The sequence below is a fragment of the Vidua macroura genome, chromosome 2, assembly GCF_024509145.1.
Source record: "Vidua macroura isolate BioBank_ID:100142 chromosome 2, ASM2450914v1, whole genome shotgun sequence".
In the NCBI taxonomy this organism is placed as follows: Eukaryota; Metazoa; Chordata; class Aves; order Passeriformes; family Viduidae; genus Vidua; species Vidua macroura.
The window spans coordinates 83,506,182-83,526,702 of record NC_071572.1 but is presented as its reverse complement, the minus strand read 5'-3'; the positions used below and the strand labels follow the sequence as shown (position 1 = coordinate 83,526,702).

Genomic DNA, 20,521 nt, shown 5'->3' with positions numbered 1-20,521 from the left:
GACACACACAGAAATTCAAAGCTATACTCCTAGCCCATTCTGGACTGGACGGATATAGAAATAATTTATTGTCTGAAGATGACATCACCTGGCTCCAGATTTGTCATGGGTTGAAGTTTCTGTGAACCACATATATCAAGCTTTGCACAGAACAAATATGGGTCTATATCTTGCTCCTACCAGATCCCACATCATCCCACTTGGCCTTTTCAATGAAACACTGGCTAAGATTTTTGGGGTAAATCTCACATGTATTGCACCTTTCCTCTCCTCCTTCTGTGTGGAGCTGGTTTTTGCACAATCTGTCATTGCTAGGGAGAGAAACATGGAAGGACATTTTCACCTGCCTGCTGTTGGGCAAGGGAGCCAGGACATCTCAGCCCAGCAGCATGCAGGGCTCAACTGTATCCAGAGCTCCACAGCAGAACAGCCCCATCCTCTGCTGAAGATCAGGAATAAGAATCATAGAGTGATTTGGGTTGCAAGGGACCTTCAAAGATCATCTAAATCCAGCCCTCCTGTGATGGGCAGGGAAAACTTCACGAGTTCAAAGCCCTATCCAACATTACCTTGAACACTTCCAGTAATCAACGACCCTCTCCAAAGGAACCATTTAGGAGGAAAGCCCAACAACCCGAATCCAAAGACAAGGTGCCACCTGGCAGGGCTGCAAGTGACCATCTCTGTTCAAATCAACACCAAAGGCCCCGTGCTGGAGTCCTGCCCATATCACCCTGTCCTCACCTGCTGCATCCTCAGTGAGTCCAGCTCTCGCTCCAGGCGTGTGCGCAGCCGCCGCTCCATCTGCTCCCTCTTCTCACAGGCCGCCTGCAGCTGTGTCAGCGCCTGCTGCAGCTTTTCCACCTTCTCCACGTAGGCCTGCTTCCTGCGTAGCTGTGGGGCACAGGGGTCAGCAGTCTGGAGGGCACTGTACCCCACCCTGGGCCGCTGGGACCCCTGTGCACTTGCAGGCACACACTGGGCTTGAGCATGGCTTTGGTCATTTGCTTCCAAGAGTTTCTCTAGGGAAAGGATGGTGTCTCTTTGATGGGCAGGGAATGTGCTGGGGCACAGCTACCCTTTCTGGAAGGAATGCTGCCCCAGATCTTCTGCCCACTGGGGATCCACTAACCATGAACCCCCCAGGCCATTTCTAAGCAAGAGTTGTCATGTTGGTGAGTACTCTTTGGGCAAACACAGAGGATGGACCCAGTTAAGAGGAATCCCTATGGGTTTTATTGACTGCTGACACTCAGCACACTGCCTGCACCCAAACAGAGGGGTTCTTTCTTCACTCCTGCGTATTTGCTCAGCATAGGTGGAACAAGTGGAGTGCCAGCAGCCAGAAGCACTCCACCTACTCTGTCATGCTCACAGGCTTGTCCATGGTGATCTGTAGATGGGATGTCCTGGCAGCTAAATCCAGGCCCTCTTTACATCTATAATACAATTACTGAAGGGCTAAACATGACACAAGGATTTTGCAATGCAGGGTTTTACTGCCAGAGATTGCTCAAGCAGCATACCCCAAAAGGGGTACGAATTCCTCTTTTGTCACCCTAAATCCATCCATGTCACAGGTGAAGTGAAACACAGGCTTGCTGACAGCAAAAGCATAGCTTGGTCCAAACAAACCTCCCTAATGCCTGGCACCAACAACTGGCAGAGTGACCTCCTTAGCCCTGCTGCAATCTAGGGTAATGCTCACAGCTCCCTGGGCTTTCCCTGAAAATTAAAGAGATTATAAACCCCACTAGTCTCTGGCAGCAGCATGAAGGACTGCATTCCTCAGGAGCTCACGACTTGGCAAGACCCACACAGCAGAGGCTTCTTGCTGAAAGTGCTATTTTGGCAGTAGGAAGGTGTTTGTGTTACCTCCAGCCACATCAGCATGGATAGAGAGGGCTAGGGAGCTCCCCCAGGGTCTCCATTTGGCAGCAGACCTCATCTGCTCTCCCATGTCCTACCAAATGCTGCAGGGTCCATCTGTATCACAGCAGTCAGAACTTGGCTTTGGAGCAGCCCTCTAGGCCCCAGGGTTCACACTCACACACCTCTGCCCTTGTGGGTGAGGCGATGCTCACATACCCACCACTGCCTTCAAAAACAATTTTGCAGGAGATATGCAACAAGACAGTTCTCACATTTGTAAGTTCATAGAGAGGTTCTCGAGCCAATTCTGACTTTTCTATTCTGCATGTAGATTCATAAAAAAAAAAAAGATCACCAATGCATTTAAAACACAAAGTATAAAATGTTGTAATTCAAATTAATTTGGGTTGCCCAGTGAAACATGGATCCGTAAGGGAGGGATGGCTACTATCAGAGACATGTGACACTAAACTCCAACACTCCACAGACACAGAGACTCCAAAAAACCCCAAAACTGGATGGCAACTGAAGAGGTACCAATCCATCCTCCTGCTGCATAGTAGGATCAACTGTACATAAAACCTGGCACATATCTGTATAAGCTGTTTACAAAATCACCCAGGGTAGGAATTACACGACCTATCCCTGAAAACTACTTCACAGCTTATTTCCCTTTACTGCCAGAAAACTTTTACCCTAATGCCTAATCTGGCTTTCTCTTATGCAATTTAAGCAAATTGCTTCTTTTCTGTTTCCGAACTGTGATCTACCAGAGCAAGAAGCATTTAATTAAACAATTCACTTCTTCACTAGATCAGCAAACTTGCCTGAACACTGCCCTTGTCCTGGGGATTAGGAAAATAAAGATGAAGAAGAGCTAAGGCTAAAAGGAGATCATTCAAGCAAATAAATCTGAGTAAAGATGAGTGAGTGGGTCTTGGAAAAATATCTGTGCTAGAAATGTAACTCCAGTTTGAACAATTGAATTCTACAGATATGAGATTTGAATGAAAGACTGTAAGAGATGGAGAATCCACTATCACTCTAAGTAGATTGTTTCAGTGTTAATTACTCTTTACTATTTATTTTCAGCCTGATTTGCTCAGCTTCAGCCTCCAAACATTGCATCTCATTATTTCCTCTTATGTTAAATAGCAATGTTTAATCTCTCTATAGCAATCCCTTCTTCATCCATCCCTGGATCTATCCCTGGATGGTTGAAGGGAGACCAGTGGAGGGAGAAGGGAGAAGTTGTCTACTTCAACTTCAGCAAGGCTCACAGTGCTGTCTCTCACAACATCCTCATGGGTAAACTCAGGAACCATGGATGAGTGGACAGTGAGGAGGATTAAGAATTGGCTGAACAGCAGATCCCAGGAGGCACAGGGCCTGACTGGAGATTGTCACTAGTGGTGTCCCCCAACGTTCAATATTGGGCCCAGCTTTGTAAACCTATGAATCAATGACTTGAGTGAAGGTGCAGGTGCCTCCTCAACAAGTTGCCTGCAGACACAAAGCTGGGAGGAGTTGCCAATACTCCAGAGGGCTGTGCAGCCCTCCAGAAGGACCTCAACAGGCTGGAGAGATGGGCAGAGAGGAACTTTCTGAAATTCATCAGGGGCAAATGCAGAGCCCTGCACCTGGGAAGAAATAACCCCATACTCCAGTACACAATGGGGGCTGATCTGCTGGAAACCAGCTCTGCAAAGAAGGACCTGAAGGTTCTTTATTATGTGGGTGATTGAGCACTGGAACAGATTGACCTCCTCAACCAAGAACCATCTGGACACCGTCCTGTGCCATGTGCTCTAGGATGATGCTGCTTGAGCAGGGAGGTTGGACCAGAAGACCCACTGTCGTACCTTCTAATCGTAACCATTCAGTGATTCATGTTCATGTGCATAGACCAAAGCTCAGACAACTTTTTACTTTAATTCTTCCCAGCAAAGATCAGCTTCTGGACCCCAAATAAATTGTACAGCTGCTTTCTGAGCCCTCTCCAATTATTCAGTTTTCTATTCAAAGCATGGAACAGACACATGATTCCAGCAGCGTCTGCTAAATGACATGAGGTGATAATACCACCTACACATTTTGAATTAAATCCTTCTACTAGCAGGCACTCGGGATAATGCAGATTTATACAGAACTCTATCTTATGTTAATTCAACTTAGCAGCTACTGCTTATTTCTCGAGGCTTGATTTAAAAAGCTGTTAATTACGTGCTGGTGGTAGAAGAAATCTGGGCAGATTTACAAGGCAGTGCATGAGCTGGAGCTCTGTTAACAATAACAACAGTCATTTTGATTTGACTGAAATTGTGTTTTCCTTAATATATTCTGAATTATAGTAAAAATCCCTGGTTTAAAATGAAGGCTTAACACTGCAGCTTATCTTCTGCATGTGTCTAATTAAGATCTAGAAACATTGGAGATTGTTGAAAAGGTGCTCTGATTCAGCCATGAAACAGGACAAAAGGGAAGTGAGTGCCGGAGCTTGGGCACATGCTCGCAGCCTCAGATTAACTGCACTTCACCCAAGCTGCCTGACACTGCCTTGAACAATTAAAACACAGCATCTGGGCTAAAATTCATTTTAACTGCCCCTAGAATGAAAAAATAAGTTAAAAGGTAGCAGATCAACATGAGTTTGTCAGGTTGAGGACTCTGATATACTCTGGCAAATACCAAGGCATCACTTTCATGTGTGTTACCTCTGAGAACTACCATGCCCCAGGGAGGAATTTACCACCTCCATAACTCCTGCCATGCCCTGGGCAGGTTAGGAGCTGCCTAGAGGGGAACATCTAACCTCTCCTCAGCTCTACCAGTCCAAAATCCAGGATCCAGCAGAGGTACGTTTCTGTTGGATGACTAGACTAAAACCTGACTACTGCCAAGCTCTTAGAGCCCTAAGGCTGCAAACATATTTACTACAACACAGCAGGCACAAGGTAGGTTCTTGAACCACCTGCCTGGAGATCACTGTATAAATGCTTCTGCCTTCACTAGTCTCTACTCAGCAAGTCAATATTACCTGACAGTATCACACTGACAGTCTGTGGACCAGACACAAGCTAAACACTATTTCTTCCCATCCCCTGCATGATTCCATGAGTGTAGAAGCAGGCAATGCCACCTAAACCATTCCTTTATTCAGCCCTTTGTAATGAAATGCAAATAGAAAACCTCAGGTTGCATTTTAGCCAAAGAGTGTCAAGTGAATTATGTATAGATTAAAGATATGCTGGCTCCTGCAGCTACCCCAAAGGGACTGCCTCAAATACACCCAGATGGTGAGCAGACTTTAGTCTAACTATCAAAGGAGCAGTTAAACTTAATGTGATCCTCTTCTTGCTGCTGAGTGCATCCATCCAAGGAAATGGAGTTTTTAAAATGTTTCTAAACAGGGAGTCAGAATGGGCCATTGGTCAGGTACAAATCAGCAATATCTTCAGCACTTATATATAGTACTTTATATCTTCCAGACTCTAAGTAACCATTGGTTAGCCTAACAGGGAGTCTGTCACTGTCATTTTATTGTCAATAAAAAACATTCAAAAATCACAGAGGTTAATTCTCCCTTCATCTTTCCAAGACAATGAATGGCACTTAAGTTAATTGCAAGTATTTGGGAAAGGCTTTCTCTGCTCCCCACAAGACCCCTTGCATCCCCTGCTCCCCTGGCCAGCCCTGGGTGGGGGTGCAGGTGGAAAATGAGGCTCTGAAGGGGAACAGAGCTGCCCAAAATCCTGCCAACAGTCTGTGCCAGAGCCTGAACCTCTACCTAATCTGCTAGGGCAGAGGGTCATCAATGGCCTTCCTGTCACCAATGACCTGGCCACTTAGGTAGTAAAAATCACGTTCCTTTTACTTCCCATAAAGCATTCTCCCTCTGTTGGTCCCAGGGACAGAAATTTAAGAGGTCTGAAAGGTTAAAAGGGCCTGTTTTGACAGTTTTGCCTGACCTGCTAGAATGCAGACTTTCAACTAATCACTAGATCCACACCTCCTGATTTGAAGGTCCTTAAGGAATAGAATAAATTGAGACTTTCTTCACCAGTAATGGAGAACTGATAATGTCACTCTTAGGTACAGTTAAAACTGAGCATTATTTCCACTATGAATTTGTCTAGTTTCAGTTTCCAACTACTAGGTATTGTTCAGTTTAAAAAGTGCCCTGTACATGGGATTTCTCTTCATATCTCAATACCTATTTTCATTATCAGGCTTATATGATTACTTATTGGGATTTTTACACTTCTTGGGTCTCACAGTATGATAGGCTCTCTTCAGCTCTCAAATAAAACCTGTAGCTCTAAATCCTAGTCAGTCAATCTGCTTCCAGCCAGATCAGCCAGATATTTTAAGATGTGAAGTCACCAAGTCCTGCACTGCTGTGTTGCTGTGTCCACTTTAAAAGCTTCCTGGTATTCTTTAGTGAGAAATGGGATGCACTAACACCACATGTCTTTATCACAGTCCCAGGCCAGCAAGTAGTCAGTTTTTTATTCAATTTTTTTGTTAAATCCTACCATTACCTCAGCCACCAGCTAGTTGAAGTTGATATTGTTCCTGGTTAGATGTTGAAGGTTTTGCTCTAGACACATCTATGGTGTCCTTTGCTTGCTTGTTTGGCTCAGTATTGTGTAACTACACATTTTCTCTATAAAAGGGCAAGTGCAAGGGAAACAGGAAGACCTATCACCCTATGGGTAGAAGAGAATCAGGACTCTGATGGACAAAGTTCTAACCATGAGCCACGTCTATCCTCAGAGCACAGAAATATTGTCCATGCCTCACCTCCTCTTCCAGCTTGATAACCTTGGCTTGTGCATTGTTTAGGGCCTGGTCAAGAATTTCAATGTGCCTCCGCTGGTCCTCATTGGCTGAACGCACAGCTGCCAGCTCCATCTCCAACTTCTCCTTCTCCTTCAAGTTCTCTTTGTCTGAAAGAAAGACAAGAACCACTCCATGAGGACAGCTCACAGGCCCCAGGCCACACACCGGAGGTAAGCTGTCACCTCCCTAGAAAAACAAAAATTATGAAAAGCAGCAGCGAGTAGGGCCTTGACAACACAGTGCTGAGACACAGCGGGCAGGGAGCTTCTACCGCCAGGGCTCAGCCCCCCAGTGCCCAGCCTTACACCAGCAGCAGATATAAGTGGCAGCTTGGGCTGCATCTGCACCAGCAGAGCTTGTGGCCTCCAGCACTGCTTCACAGCCTTCCATTCTGCTGAACTGCTAGCACATCCCCTAGAAAAAATTTGGCTTGCACCAACTACCCCTTTTTTACACAACACCCTACATCAAGAACTGCTTATAGCTGCCAGCTTCAATTCTGCTGCCTTCTGTAATGGGCAAGAAACCTCAGCCCCATGGATGTGGGCTGTGCTGTGCCCCGTGCTTTTTATTTGCAAGGATGGAGATCATGACATAGAGAAAATTTGAAGAAGCCAAATAGTAAACACAAATCTGTGCTGGACAGCCTGAAAATGGAAAGAGGGGAAAACAGTAACAAAGGATATGATAGGAGGCCTCTGTACACACTTCCTTTGACCATGCAGAGAAAAGGGAGGCTTTTCTCTGTGTGAGAAAGGGCTCTGTGAGAGCCCTTTCAGGCCTATGGGGGCCCTGGGTGACCTTCCAGACCTGCAGGACTTAAGGATCCAGTGACCAGTGCTCCCCTTCTGTTAAGCATCACAAGTGAGACTAAAGCATGTAGATAACCTCTGTGCTGAAAAATCATCCCTTTTTTGGGTAAGATTTAAATCAACATTAAAAAAAATAAACAACTGGCTAAATTCAGCTCTGCTCACATCTTTGTCTTCAGCAACAAACTGCAGGCCCACCATTGACTTTGCTGGCAAGCTGCCTGGGGAAATGCTTGGCTCCATCTGCTTCTCCCCTGACAGTGCTGAGAAGCCATTTCTGGGAACATGAGTGTCACAGGCCAATCACTGGATCCCTGATGTCAGAACATAAACAGTTAATTACTGGAGTGAGCAGGGGATCGAGGTTTCTTTCAGTGACATCTGAAATTTCAAAATCTGGCCTTTGTTCTGAATAGATACTTGGAAAATAGAACAAAAATAGATACTTGGAAAGCCTCTAGGAAGGAAAATTTCCTCCAAAAATGTATTTAGTATCAATTAAATGTTGTTTTGATTTTTGATTTTTAAAACATAGCATTACATAATTTATTCTTTTTTAACTGTAGTGAAAAATTGCTTCAAAAACACTGAAACATGGGAAATCTGCCCCAAACACCCAGTCCACGCCACCCAAATATGACCACTCCAACTGGAAGCCCAACCATCCACCTTCCCCCAAGCAGGGTCAGAAAACTTCTCATGGCCAAAGCCATTTCATTTTAGACCTGAACTACCCCCAGCAGGGCCACATTCTTCCTTAATGTGAGGTGGGATGAGAACAGGTTTAATTCATGCACCATCAGCAGGTGCCTGCAGCAAGGTGAGATGTACAAGCTGAGCCATGTGTACAAGGCAAAAGTGGGCAAGGTGAGCCCAAACCCACCCACCTGTCTTCTCATTTATCCTAAAAGGAGGAACTCAGCACCTCATAAAAACTCCTGGCAGCAGTACAATCATGCAGGTCACTGCAAAGCCCACAAGCAAAGCCCAGTGAGTGCTGTGGACACCGCACCACTGCCACCATGAGCCATCTTGGGATGATGGTAGCCTTCTTCTTCCCTTGTTGGTATGGGATTTTATACTAGACATGCAGAACTCTTCCTTCAATGCAAAAATATTTACTTCAATCAGATTAGCCAGAAGGAACGTTAGTATGTATTGTAGAAAAGTGTAAATCTGGGCAAATTATCAGGGAGCTAATGTCATTAGAGGGTGAGGAAGCTGGAAGATGAATGCTATTTCAGCTTTCCACTCCACTGCCTCATGCTGGGACCACACATGCTCTGCTCTGGATTTGAAACCTGTGTTTCACATTACACACGGGGATAACATAGCAAAACAGGACTTGGGATCTTAATTTTCAACTTCCATTCATGGAACTTGAAGTCCTCAGCCTACCCTGTTGCATTGTGTTTTCTATCCTGCCAAAAGAGGACAAATTATACACAAATACACAAAATAATCACCACTAAAAAGCTGGCAAGAAAAATTTCCTGAATGACTCTCAACACTTCTCCATGTCACCTTCATCCTGTAAAACCCTAGAGGTACATTTTATAAGTTCTTTACTTGCAATAATTTTTAGTGATGAAGGACTTAGTTGAAAATACCTTAAATTCTCTTCAAGTGCAAACAAAGTATCCTTAAAGTCTAAAAACAGTTTTACTGCACTACCCTTGCATACACCTTTTTAACTAAAGGACTCTAATTAATAACTAATTTCTATGTTCTGTGGGGTCACTGCCATACCGCATTACAGAAGAATTCCCAAAAGGCTTCACTGTTGCAGCTCAAAGTTGTAATCTCACAGCTTTCTACAGACTGTCTCTGACTGTTGCACCTCCACACAGTGCAGATATTACACTTGTATTCCGCCTGGGTAGAGGAAAAGGGATGAAGCAAGAAGGCTGCTTCAGTACTTCTCAAACAGGCTTTCTGACTTGTCAGGCTGGGCAATGCATCAAAAGTAGACAAGTCTTGAATCTGCTTTGAAATGGAAACTTTAGACAAAAAGATACAGGCATGAGATGACACAGACTCAGTGTAACTCAGATGTGACTCCCACCTTAGCACACATTATGTCAGAGTATCAACTTATTTGACCAATTTAATATTTGACCATCTCAGTACATCCCAAGCTGATTTTTGCCTTGTTCTGATGTTGCAGAGTGGCAACATGGACATATTGTAAAGACAGTCCTTGCTACTACAAAACAACCACTGCTGGCAGAAGAAAATATATCAAATTACAGCAGCCAGAGACTAATTTGGCTGCAGGAGATTTCCTGCAAACAAGAGTGCCTCCTGTAGCACATCCCTTGCAGCACTTCCAGTAATTTCTCTTATGCAGGTTTTCATTTCCCAGTGGCGGCTCTTCACTCACAGCTGTTAATTCCACAAATGCTTTCCAGTGACCATGCCTTTCCTCAGTGAAACCTGAGGGACTTCTTTAGCCTCTCGTCACTCTTGTAGCTCCTGACATGGCAAGTGTGTGGAGGAGGTCTGCCATCCTCCATCCCTGGTCACGAATGTATGGCGTGGCACCTGCTGCCAGTCACCCTTAGACCAGCTGATGTACCAGGATGGGATTCAAGAGTCACCTCTTCTGCTCACCTAGATCAAGCTGTGTCCCAGCCAAGTCCGGAGGCCCAACCTTCCCAAACAGCCATGGCTGTGAGACAGGGGATCGAGAGCAGGATGGGCCCTCATGCTCCAACAGCCTCCCCAGACTGACTGTCAGAAGGAATCTGAAATGAGGACAGGACCTTGTTGCCTGCTCTGAAGACCTTTCAGCAGCTGGTATCCACCCCATAATAATAAGCAAAAGAAATGAATCAGTATTTACACCAAGCAGCCAAACAGGAGGTTTTCCACAGCTTTACTAAATTCTCTACACATTAAACAGGGCCAGGTTGCCAGGCCCACACATTTCCCTCCAGAGGAGTGGCAGACCTACTGTCCATCTGCCCAAGCCTCACTCAGTCCTCTGCAGCTGTGGTTTGATGCTGAAAAAGACTGGCCAAGGAAGACCTGGAGCAGCAATGCAGATTATTTCCTGATTATTTCTGGTCCTGATTATTTCTGGTCTGAAAATTTCTTTGCCTGGGATATTTGGGACAGAGATATATGCACAGGTTCATGGCACATGAACTGAACACTCCCACAAAGCATAAGGCTCTATCAATACACTGCTAAACTGTCCACGCATCCCCACTAACAGATGCAGAGCCATGTGTATGGGCACAGACCTCAATCTGTCTCAGACACCTGAAAAAACAGTGCCCCCACAGTTCAGAAATCCCCAAAAAACACACTCCACCAAAACTCATTTTTCTCACACTCCACCAAAACATATTCTCACGCTCCACCAAAACATATTTTCCCCAAGATATGACATTGTAAGCTTTCTCTCAGCCCTATGCCCTTGAAACCATCCTCAATCTTCCTGCCTCTTCCTTTCCACAGCATCTCTCAGCCTCCTCCAAAGTGTCTCTTCCCTTGCCTGTATGGGCCCATATGCCTTCATGAGTCACTGCTTCACAGCTTTCCTTAAGAAAATCCTTTTCTCTGACAAAACACCACATAATTATCTTTAAACTAATACAGTGTGAGTATTTTCCAGCCCTGCCTAGCACTCAGTACATAGAGGCATGTGGCCTGGCTTTGTCTATTACTATTGCAAAGAGTAAGATTTTTTTTGTCACCTGCAGTGTCAGAGCACATGACTGATCTGCACCGTTGCACTGCTAATGGAAAGCTCTGTGAGGAACTGAGAAATGATCCTTGAACATCCTGCCTTGCCAAATTTCTTTTTCAGGGAGTTTTTCCCAGTACTGGAGTTTTACCATTGAAAAATTGGTATGCAGTATTACCAACCTCAAGAATCTTATCTTTCTTCAGCTCATCTCCAGAATGGCTTAAAAATGACAACTTCTAGGAAACTGCTGATGTTGGAGTCTTGTTATATAACTTGGGTCATCTTTCCCAGCTGTCTTCCAAAAACATAGGGACTAGAAATCTGCTTTTGCTTTCCTAATGAAAATTAACATTTGCATTTACTAACCTTCATTTACTTAATAACCTGCTGCTCTTAGGAATAAAACCAAAACATCACCTTCACAACAAACCTTTTTCTCTTCTTCTAAAATTACTATTTCAATCTCAGTGTATATAAAGCAGCTACAATTCAATTTCATTCTCATTTTTCTGCCTGTATGTCCCGTTAAAAGACATGAGGAAGATACAAACTGTGCTTGCAAAAACCCTTAGGTCAGCAGTGAAGTACAACCAAACCCCAGTCATGGTCTGCCCCAGTGGAAGACTCAGACACACACAAACATCAGTGTATAAATGCTGTCAGCAACAGAGGATTCCCAAGCAGAACCTTTTATGGACTCTGAGAGGGGTGTTTTAGGTAAGACACCCTGATATCGAGGTCAGTACTATGCATGTCCCAGCAGCCCAAAGAACATGACTGAAGAGGACCTGCTTTACATGTGTCCATTTTTCTATTCTTGGAAGCACTCTGCATTGCATTAGTAACATTTAGCTCGCTGGCCTAGCCAGGAGGCACTCCAAGCATCCAGACCTTATGTGATAGGATCCGAAAGGCTATATTTGTTTGTAAGCTGTGAATTGATTGCAGCAATATGCTGAGTGCACAGCACCAAGTTTCACTGCTAGATATTTATCAGTAGAAGCACAGAGCAGGTTTATGTACTGGAAAAGAACTCAAACCGAGTCCATCCTGGGGATTTAACTCCTCCTTGTAGCTAACAGCATATAGCAACACTGCCAGCCTGTCTCTACATGAAGAGAGCAGATCCCAGTGTCCAATTTCTACTGAGCAGCTTATCCCATGTGAACTTTTCCCGAGGATGACAAGATCTATACAGCAATGCCATTTCCTTAAGAGATCATCCCATTGGATTTGCAGCAGCATCTACACACCTTTATGCCATTTGCTATTTCGGCAAAGCTAACGCGTCATGGAAAAGACCACTGGATTCTTTTCTGGTTTGTGCACACATGTACCAAACAATCAGCTGTGCTGGCATCATCGCTGCTGGTGGGAGCCAGGAGAAGGCTCTCCAGCATTTGGAGCAGCTGCTGGACATTACAGGGCTGGTGGTGGGGCATGTTGAACAGTACCAAACTCTGCAATGCTAATGGAGGTGGATGGTTCTCCACTGCAGTTGCAGCTCATCTTCCAAGGAAGCTCTTGATGCAGTAAAACAGAAGGATGAGCTGTACACAGCAATGAGCTTCTCTGGGATTTCAGCTCACAAGATACGGCACAGCTTCCAGGTGGCCAAGCCCTTCTGGAAGCATGCTGAAGATGCTTAGGATACAAAAGAAGCCACACACTGCCACACAGCATCCAGCTGAGCAGGTTGGATGGTCACACACATATCAGTGCATGGCAGGGAAATCAGCAGCACTATGGCCAGTCATTATGGGAGCCTACAATGCATTGGGAATGGATGCTTCCATAGCAATAGAAGCTGTAAACTCTTTGTCACTTCAGTCCTTTTTTAAAAAGCATGGTTGAGCTCCGCTCTTTCTGCTGTTAGTCAAACCATGGCACTGACAACTAGTCAGCAGAGCTCATTCTGAGCTTTTCCCAGCCAAGAGAAGAATCTGGCTTCTCTAAAAAGCATGCATCTTTAGAGATTATCTCTGCAAGCAACACTTCACAATTTCAGATAAATATTTATCAAAAATAAGCTAAGTTGTGTTACCATTAACTCCCACTGCTTGGTTCTGGTGCTCAGAGAGAAAAAACCCTATCCTAAACAATCCAGTCTGCAGCTTAAACAAGACTGTGTGATGAATTAGCTGAGTAAAACCAAGCCATAAGCAGGATAACAATTAATAGCAAAGTATTCACCTCCACTCCACTATGTATATAAGTGTGCATGTATATCTGCATATATATATATATATATATATATATATATATATGCATTGTCCAAACAGCTCAGCACAGTACTCACTCTGAGCAGCATAAAGGCCCTCTGTTGCCTTATCCTCGTGTCCATCAAAGTCTCTGCTGGCCAACTGCCTATTGGCTGTCTCCAGTCGTTCTGCAAAAAACAGGAAATACTTCAAGTATAAATATATGTATATAAAATTGTAGGCCAACCAAGAAAATAAGATGCATGCCAGCAGAGAAGTATAAATAGACTCTTTGAAGGAGGTTATTAAAATGGAGGCTGACACATACATAAAAGATGAGGCCTTTGACCTCTTCCATGAAGCTGTGTTATTCAGATTCACACAAACTGAGGGAAAAGTCTCTGCCATTCTCAGCTGACATGCCCAGGCAGTAATCTCTCACACTACTCAAAATGCACAAGGCATCTGCAATCTGAATTACCCAACTGTGTAAGTAGATGGCTGCTTTCCTGCAGTGAAGAGCTGCCTCTGGTGCACCAAGACATCCTGGGGAAAGGGAGCCCCCAACCCAGTGACACCACTCCTTGGGGATGCCCTGGGAAAGAAGGCATTTTCTGCAGCCAAGGACAGCTTCCCCTGGGAAGGTCCTGCCTTCAGAAACTTCTCCCCTTCAAAAAGACAATGTGACCCACTTACACCATCGCAAAAAAACGTAAGTCAGCTTGAAAAGGCACCTTACTGCATGAGCAGTGAGTACCAAAGTATCACCCATCAGGAACCTGGATGGGCAATAGTTACCCAACATATCCTCCATTTCCTTTCTCAAAAGGATACACACTCAATTTTAAGTTTTTTAAAAAAGAGACAACCTTTGGTACTGGCTACTGGCCTGTGAAGGCACTGACCTTGGAGATTTATGGGTAAAACAGCATTGTTCTACATTACAATTTGCTCTTCAGCTCTTTAGGAGTGGGCAGGTGTCTTGGTTTGAGACAACAGGATACTGTAACTGGTGGCCTGGCTGTCAAATCCATATTTTCAAGTACTAAACACAAAGGCACAATCTGGAGCTGATTCTTACACTTTGCTAGAAGGTTTTTTTGCCACCAGGAGGGTGACAGTAGTTTTGTCTAATGCCAATGAACAGGGCCTTATTTCTCATTATGTGTATCTAAATATTGAATGGAGCCACTCCTCTAAGGCCTGCTGCTCTGGAGCTTGTAAGTGAAACACCATGTCAACCAAGGGGGAAAAATCCCCAAGCAACTGTAACGTACCACGGAGATCCCTGTTGAAGTCATGAAGTCTCCTAATTTCTCCTTCGAGTTTGTTTCTCATCGCTTTGTCCAGGGACTCCCTCTTAGTGGTGGTCTTGACCAAACCCTCATAAGCTTCTGAAATCCTCTGAATCTCAATTTCAAACTGAAAGGAGAGAGAGTTCCTGTTAAAGCCCTGCAGGAATGTGTCCCTTTCCAGTGTTTGCCCAGTACATTCCAATAACACAAGGGGTCAGGGCAATGCTCATGTCCAGTGTCAAGCCAGCCACCAACTCTGCAATGACTGATCTCCCTGATAGACAGTGGCATGAAGCCCCAGCAATGCTGGTGGCTCCTGCACTGGGGATCCCTGTAAACACTGTGGGGCAGCTCACCATGTCACAACACCCCAGGACACCCCACTGGCAGCTCCCAAAAAAGCTTGAGGTGGGCTAGACTTGATGGAACTGCTTGGTTGCCTTTGGTCTATGACCAAGGGGACTGCTTTTCTCCAAGAGGAGAAAAAACAAGAAATGGTGTACTTGTGTGGGCTGTACTCTCTCCTAGAAACGCTGTAGGAGGCAACATTTACTGTTCAACAGGCCCCTGATCCAGAACTTATCTCTGAGCTCTAAATGCCACCAAAAGTATTTTAGGCTCAGCTCTGGCCTCATGTCACTTTTAAACTACTGTGATCCATTCCTTTCCATCCTTGACTGAAGAATGCTTTATACAAGAGAAACTCTCTATAACAGACAGAACCAATTGTTTTGGGTTTTCAATCTCCTTAACTTCATTTCCTTGAAATGTAGCAAACTGCAGGCATGGTATGCAGAGAAATCCCTTAGTGGTGAACTTGTATCTTAAGACCTAAGCCCAAAAGACCGACAGAAGAATAGTCCTGGGTAGAGTTTTGCTGTTCAGCTCAATCCATGCAAGTCTTTTAATAAGCTAATGTTATGTTAAGTGATACAGCTTTGGTAAAATCATTGCTGCAGAGATGACCAACGCTGATGTGGGAATCTGTTCCCACATGCCTGGCCCTTATCTTTGGGGAGAAAGGCTTGATAATGTGCACAGGCTGGAAAACCAAAAGACATACATAGCCTCCCACATACCTTTCTAAATCTGGTGCTTTTTTGGCCTCTTGAGTTATGGGTGGGGCAGATTCATGATTTTTGAAGCCAGGGTGCAAGCTCACCACCACTTGCTGAAGGGTTAGGTCCTCTCATTAAGCTTCCACACAACGCCGGAGCCACTGTCAAAATACAGCCCACAGGCAGGCAGCACCTCCAAACCACGTACCAAGGAAAGCCTGGCAGAGCCATGATGGGGAAACCTGATTACCTTCCCCAATTTCTGCTTCCAGCTTGTTCACAAGCACAAAAGCTGAAACAAGTAGGAAGATTCAGACTAGCCATGAGAAAGTGTTTCTTTATTGAGTGGGCGTTCAAACCCTGGAACAGGTTTCCTAGAGAGGTGGTTGATGCCCCAAGCCTTTCAGGGCTTTAGAGGCATATGAACCATGCCCTTAGCAAGATGCTTTAACTTGGTTCTCTCTGAATTGTTCAGGGAGTTGGTAAGCCACTATCTGCAGGAGAAGATGCTTTCTCCAGACAGCTCCTACCACAGCAAAGCAGATTTGCCAGCACAAAAGTGGCTTTCCACAGCCTAACAGTCTGGCCCAATGCAGCTGGTTACCACAAGGGCTCTGCTTGGTCCTCTATATGCTGGTATTTCCCAAAACACATCACCACACTGCCTGCAGCCCTGGAGGCAAAAACTTGCTGTAGCAAGTGCTCCATCAGCACTGAACAAAATTAAAGGCGAGCAGAAGAACAGCCATAAATTGTGTTGGCGTTTCTCAACAGCTCTGGGATTTCCATTGCCTTCTTCCATGGAGGGAAAAAAAAGAACAAACAATTCAGCCTTTTCTCTGCCTGGTAGCTCCTGGAGCCAACCCACTCAAACAACCCACACATGGGGCATGCAAAGAGCTAGCCCAGCCTGGCAATTAAACTTCAGCAAGGTAACACCTCTCAGAAAAGGGAAAATCATCCAAAAAGCTCAAAATTAAATGCACACAATTCCTCTTCCAACTCTTTTTAGGTAAGAAAATGAGGCAACTCATCAAAAAGCACAGGGACTCATCACCACCTCTCTAGAAAAAAAGTCTGTTCACACACAACTGAGAATGTGACAAGCCTCAAAAATGATCTGTTTGTATAAATGCCCAAGGAGTCCTACAAGTCAGGCTGACTTTCTCTAACTTCTTCTCCTGTTCTGTAACAAATAAAAGTGATGAGAAGGTGGTCCTACTTACAATAAAATTGTTACCCACAAACAAGAACTACTCCTTCCTGACCTTTCCACTTGCAACAAGAGGGAAGAGTTTTCACATCCAAAGTACGTAATTTAACTCAATCACATTTTCAGAGGTAATGTTTATGGGAACCGAGGAAGACCTGCCCTGACCTTGTGTTCAAACACAGCAAAAGCAGCATGGGAAGGACACCATGTGTTACAGATTTGGTTTCCTGAAGAAAGAATGCGCTTGAGTATGTGTTTCGCTTTAATACTCTGCTTACATTCCCCCAAAGTCAATGGAACTCAAGTCCACACTTTATTGACTGAAGTGAGACTTCAGCCCATGCTTGAATACCTTTCTGTTGGTGTCTGATGCAATAGACTTGCAGGGCATCCAAGATAAAGAGAGAACCATTTCCAAGTGTGAAAGAAACTGGAATATTTATAGGGCATTACACTTAAATACCTTTTACTGAACAACACAGCCTTTGTAAAATTAATAGCTGGAATATTTCTTTTTGCCCACAAAGGCCACAGGAAGTCAGTATTAAAGTTTTTGCAGATTTCTTCATGAATAGTTAATGTTGTCACAAAAACATTTTTAACTAAGTTTGGGAAATTCTGTGAATAAAGTCAACTCATCTTGTTGCAGAGAATGAGGCAGAAAGGACAGCAGCTACAAAACACTTGGTCTTTTTTCTAATCTGTTTGAACAGATTGTCACAATTTTTTTCCCAAAGCCGAGGCTGGGACATGGTCTCTGAGAGCTGCTTCTTCTCCTATGAAGGGTGTCTCCAAGAACACCCTAATCCACACAGTATACAAAAAAAATGAGCTCCTATATAGGCTCCTAAATTCAGAGAGAAAAGACCTGCAGTCTAAGCTCATTTGTGTATAAGTGGTGGGAAGACATAAAACAAACACTAGTGCAGGGTCCTAAATAAGTTATTTGGTCCAAGCCCTTGGGACTCAAAGCAAACAGATCTGGGGAGCATCTCTGATATGCCTTCAGTGAACCTCAGTTTTAAGCAACTTCTACTTCATCTGATACAACTGTTCATCTTCTTACCCCAGGCAGTGCACAAGACATCACCCTTCTCCACTGGAAAAACCTGTATGCTTATAGAAAAGAGCATGCAGGACCTCTTAGAAAAATGGGTTTCAAGCAAAATCTTTATCAAATGGTTCTTCAGATAAGGGGACAGTGCTTTTAGAACTATCATGTTTAAATGGATGTCTAACATCAGTTCTTAAAAACTCAAGGAGCAGTAACTGAAAGCCTCTAAGACAACCCAGTTCATCCATTTCCAAACAATGGACAATCCATGGGTGGCTATTACACTTCCAAAGAGTGTAGAGCAACACAAGAGCTTATTGTAATGGACAAGACCGCTTCGGACAAATAAGAACGTGCTCTTCATGGTTCTCACCCGCATCTCTAACCCATGTGCAGATGGTGCAGGACCCTGCTGCACCAGGAATATATTACCTATGGGAGACTTCCAGGGAAAGCTCCAGTGAGGCCAGCATGGAAGATGGAAGGGGAAAATATCCAGCTGAGAGATATCTGATGGACTGCCCTGTTTCATCCTAAAGGTAGTAGAATCCACAAGGCACAGGATTACCCTTCTGTGAAACCACCATGGAGAGGCAGAGGTTAGAAATGGCCCAGTGACACAGTGCAGTGGGGATGCACCACAGCTATGAAGAACAGCTGCCTAAAGGCAGAAGCACCAAGATGGTTATCCTGGCCAGGCTCCATCCCAATCTCTACACCTACCTTCTGCAGCTTGTCTGCCTTCTCGTAGTACCCCTCCAGCTCCTGCCGCAGCACATGGTTCTCCTCAGAGAGCATCTCCACCATCTGCTGCGCCCGCTCCACGATGGCAAAGGCGTCGGGTGTCAGCTGCTGGCCCGGCAGTGTCGGGGTCTGGGCAGCCACAGGGGCTGGCAGCGGGGGCAAGGAGCCTGGGAGCAGAGGGCCAGCGGTGGCCTGTGAGGACATGGGGCTGTGCTGCTGGGCCGGCGGTGGCGGGAAGGGCGGCTGGCATTGTCGGCTGTGGGAAAGCACATATGGAGGAAGCGTTAGAGCCGCACGCCCTCGAAATGCTTACGGGAGCTTTCACCTAATGACTGCATGGTTTATTAACAGTATTATAACTGGACAGTCACAACCCCCAAATACCAACAATCGCAGCAGAGAACAGGTAAATTGTCTCCTTGCCTGCTCTTGACAGTGACGTACACATCAGGTATGAGCAGATAAAGGAAGTACTGATTCAAACCCAGCATTTTTGCCTAGGTGTGCAGCTAATACTTCAGCAGCCACCAGCCTCTCCCTGCCTCCCCTTCCCAGAAACGCCATGGCTGAGAAGCATAAGCTGGCAGGCTTGAAGAAAACACAAGGGATGCATTACTCACCCCTCAAACACCACTCCCTGCCCAGAGCAAAACCAGTGGAACAGCTGAGCTGGGAGGCGAGAGGAAGTGATATGAGCAAAGCAGCATCCCTGAGTGGCTTTAGCAAGTGGAAGAGGGAAGTGTTGCTGCAGAACTGCTGGAGGCACAGCCCCATTCAATTACAGTGAGCCATGAAAGCCATCTTCCAGTGGGAGACCTCATTGTGTCACTTCCCCATTAAGAGCATCTATCACTCACCAGGCTCATATCAGGGAAGAATAAGAAGTGAGCTGGTAGTGGATCTGCTTGTGAGCTAGGCTTGCTGTCAGCAGACAGCTCTTTAATACAGCTGAATCATAATTCGCAGTGGCTGGAAGATAATCCAGGAGGATGTCTCAGTAGTGAGGGTAAACCTGCAGCTGACAGCCAGGTGGGATCAGAGCCCCTCACCCAACCCATCTCCAACCCCCAATCCACTGCAGCCCTCGAAGCCTCAGCCACAGGAAGCAGCCCCAAGCAAAATCTAACTGTGCACGGGCTAAGCCACTCCTCAGCCCTGATGCCAAAGTTCTGAAATTCCCACACTGATCTTGTTAAAGAGACTCAACCCAGACCACGTGGTACTTCAGTGTCAGGGTCCACTTTCAGGGCTGGAAAATAAGCTGGCTGCTGGACCCCACCTGAGGTCTGGGACTTGTATTTTAATATAACTACAAGCTATTAGGCTTGCTGTTGATATCATTACCCTTATTTCTGTACCCTACACAAGGCACAAGACATAACTAACAGATGCATTTACCCCACTGGGCCTCAAAGAACAATGAATGCTTTTTCTTAAACAAACAATTTTGTGCTATATAAATACATAGTAATTATGGTTACTCTTGTCTTCAGCACCTACACAGCTTCTCAAATTAGGGTTTTCAAAAGCCTTCAGTGTTGAACTAATTCTACTGACAATAACTCACCACTTCCTTCAACTGCAGCAGAACAAAGCTGAAAAGTGAAGGCAATTTAAAAATCCTGCCCTAGAAAACGAACAGCACTGCTCTAACAAACTTGTCCCTGCCAAGCCACACAACAGCAAAGAAAGCCAGCGATTCAGCCTTAATCGTCTGTCCAAACTAGAGTGAA

General features: G+C 45.1%; 1 protein-coding gene across 1 annotated transcript in view; it reads right to left on the bottom strand.

Annotated features, from left to right (window-relative positions):
• Positions 1-20,521, bottom strand: part of AMOTL1 (angiomotin like 1) — a 54,632-nt gene that overhangs the window by 10,678 nt on the left and 23,433 nt on the right. Inside the window, exons 4-8 of the mRNA XM_053971231.1 lie at positions 18,768-19,044; positions 14,702-14,846; positions 13,523-13,612; positions 6,676-6,821; positions 745-894 (exon numbers count right to left, since the gene is read on the bottom strand). Of these exons, the coding sequence (XP_053827206.1) occupies positions 745-894; positions 6,676-6,821; positions 13,523-13,612; positions 14,702-14,846; positions 18,768-19,044 (808 nt within the window). The remainder of the gene's footprint in view (positions 1-744; positions 895-6,675; positions 6,822-13,522; positions 13,613-14,701; positions 14,847-18,767; positions 19,045-20,521) is intronic.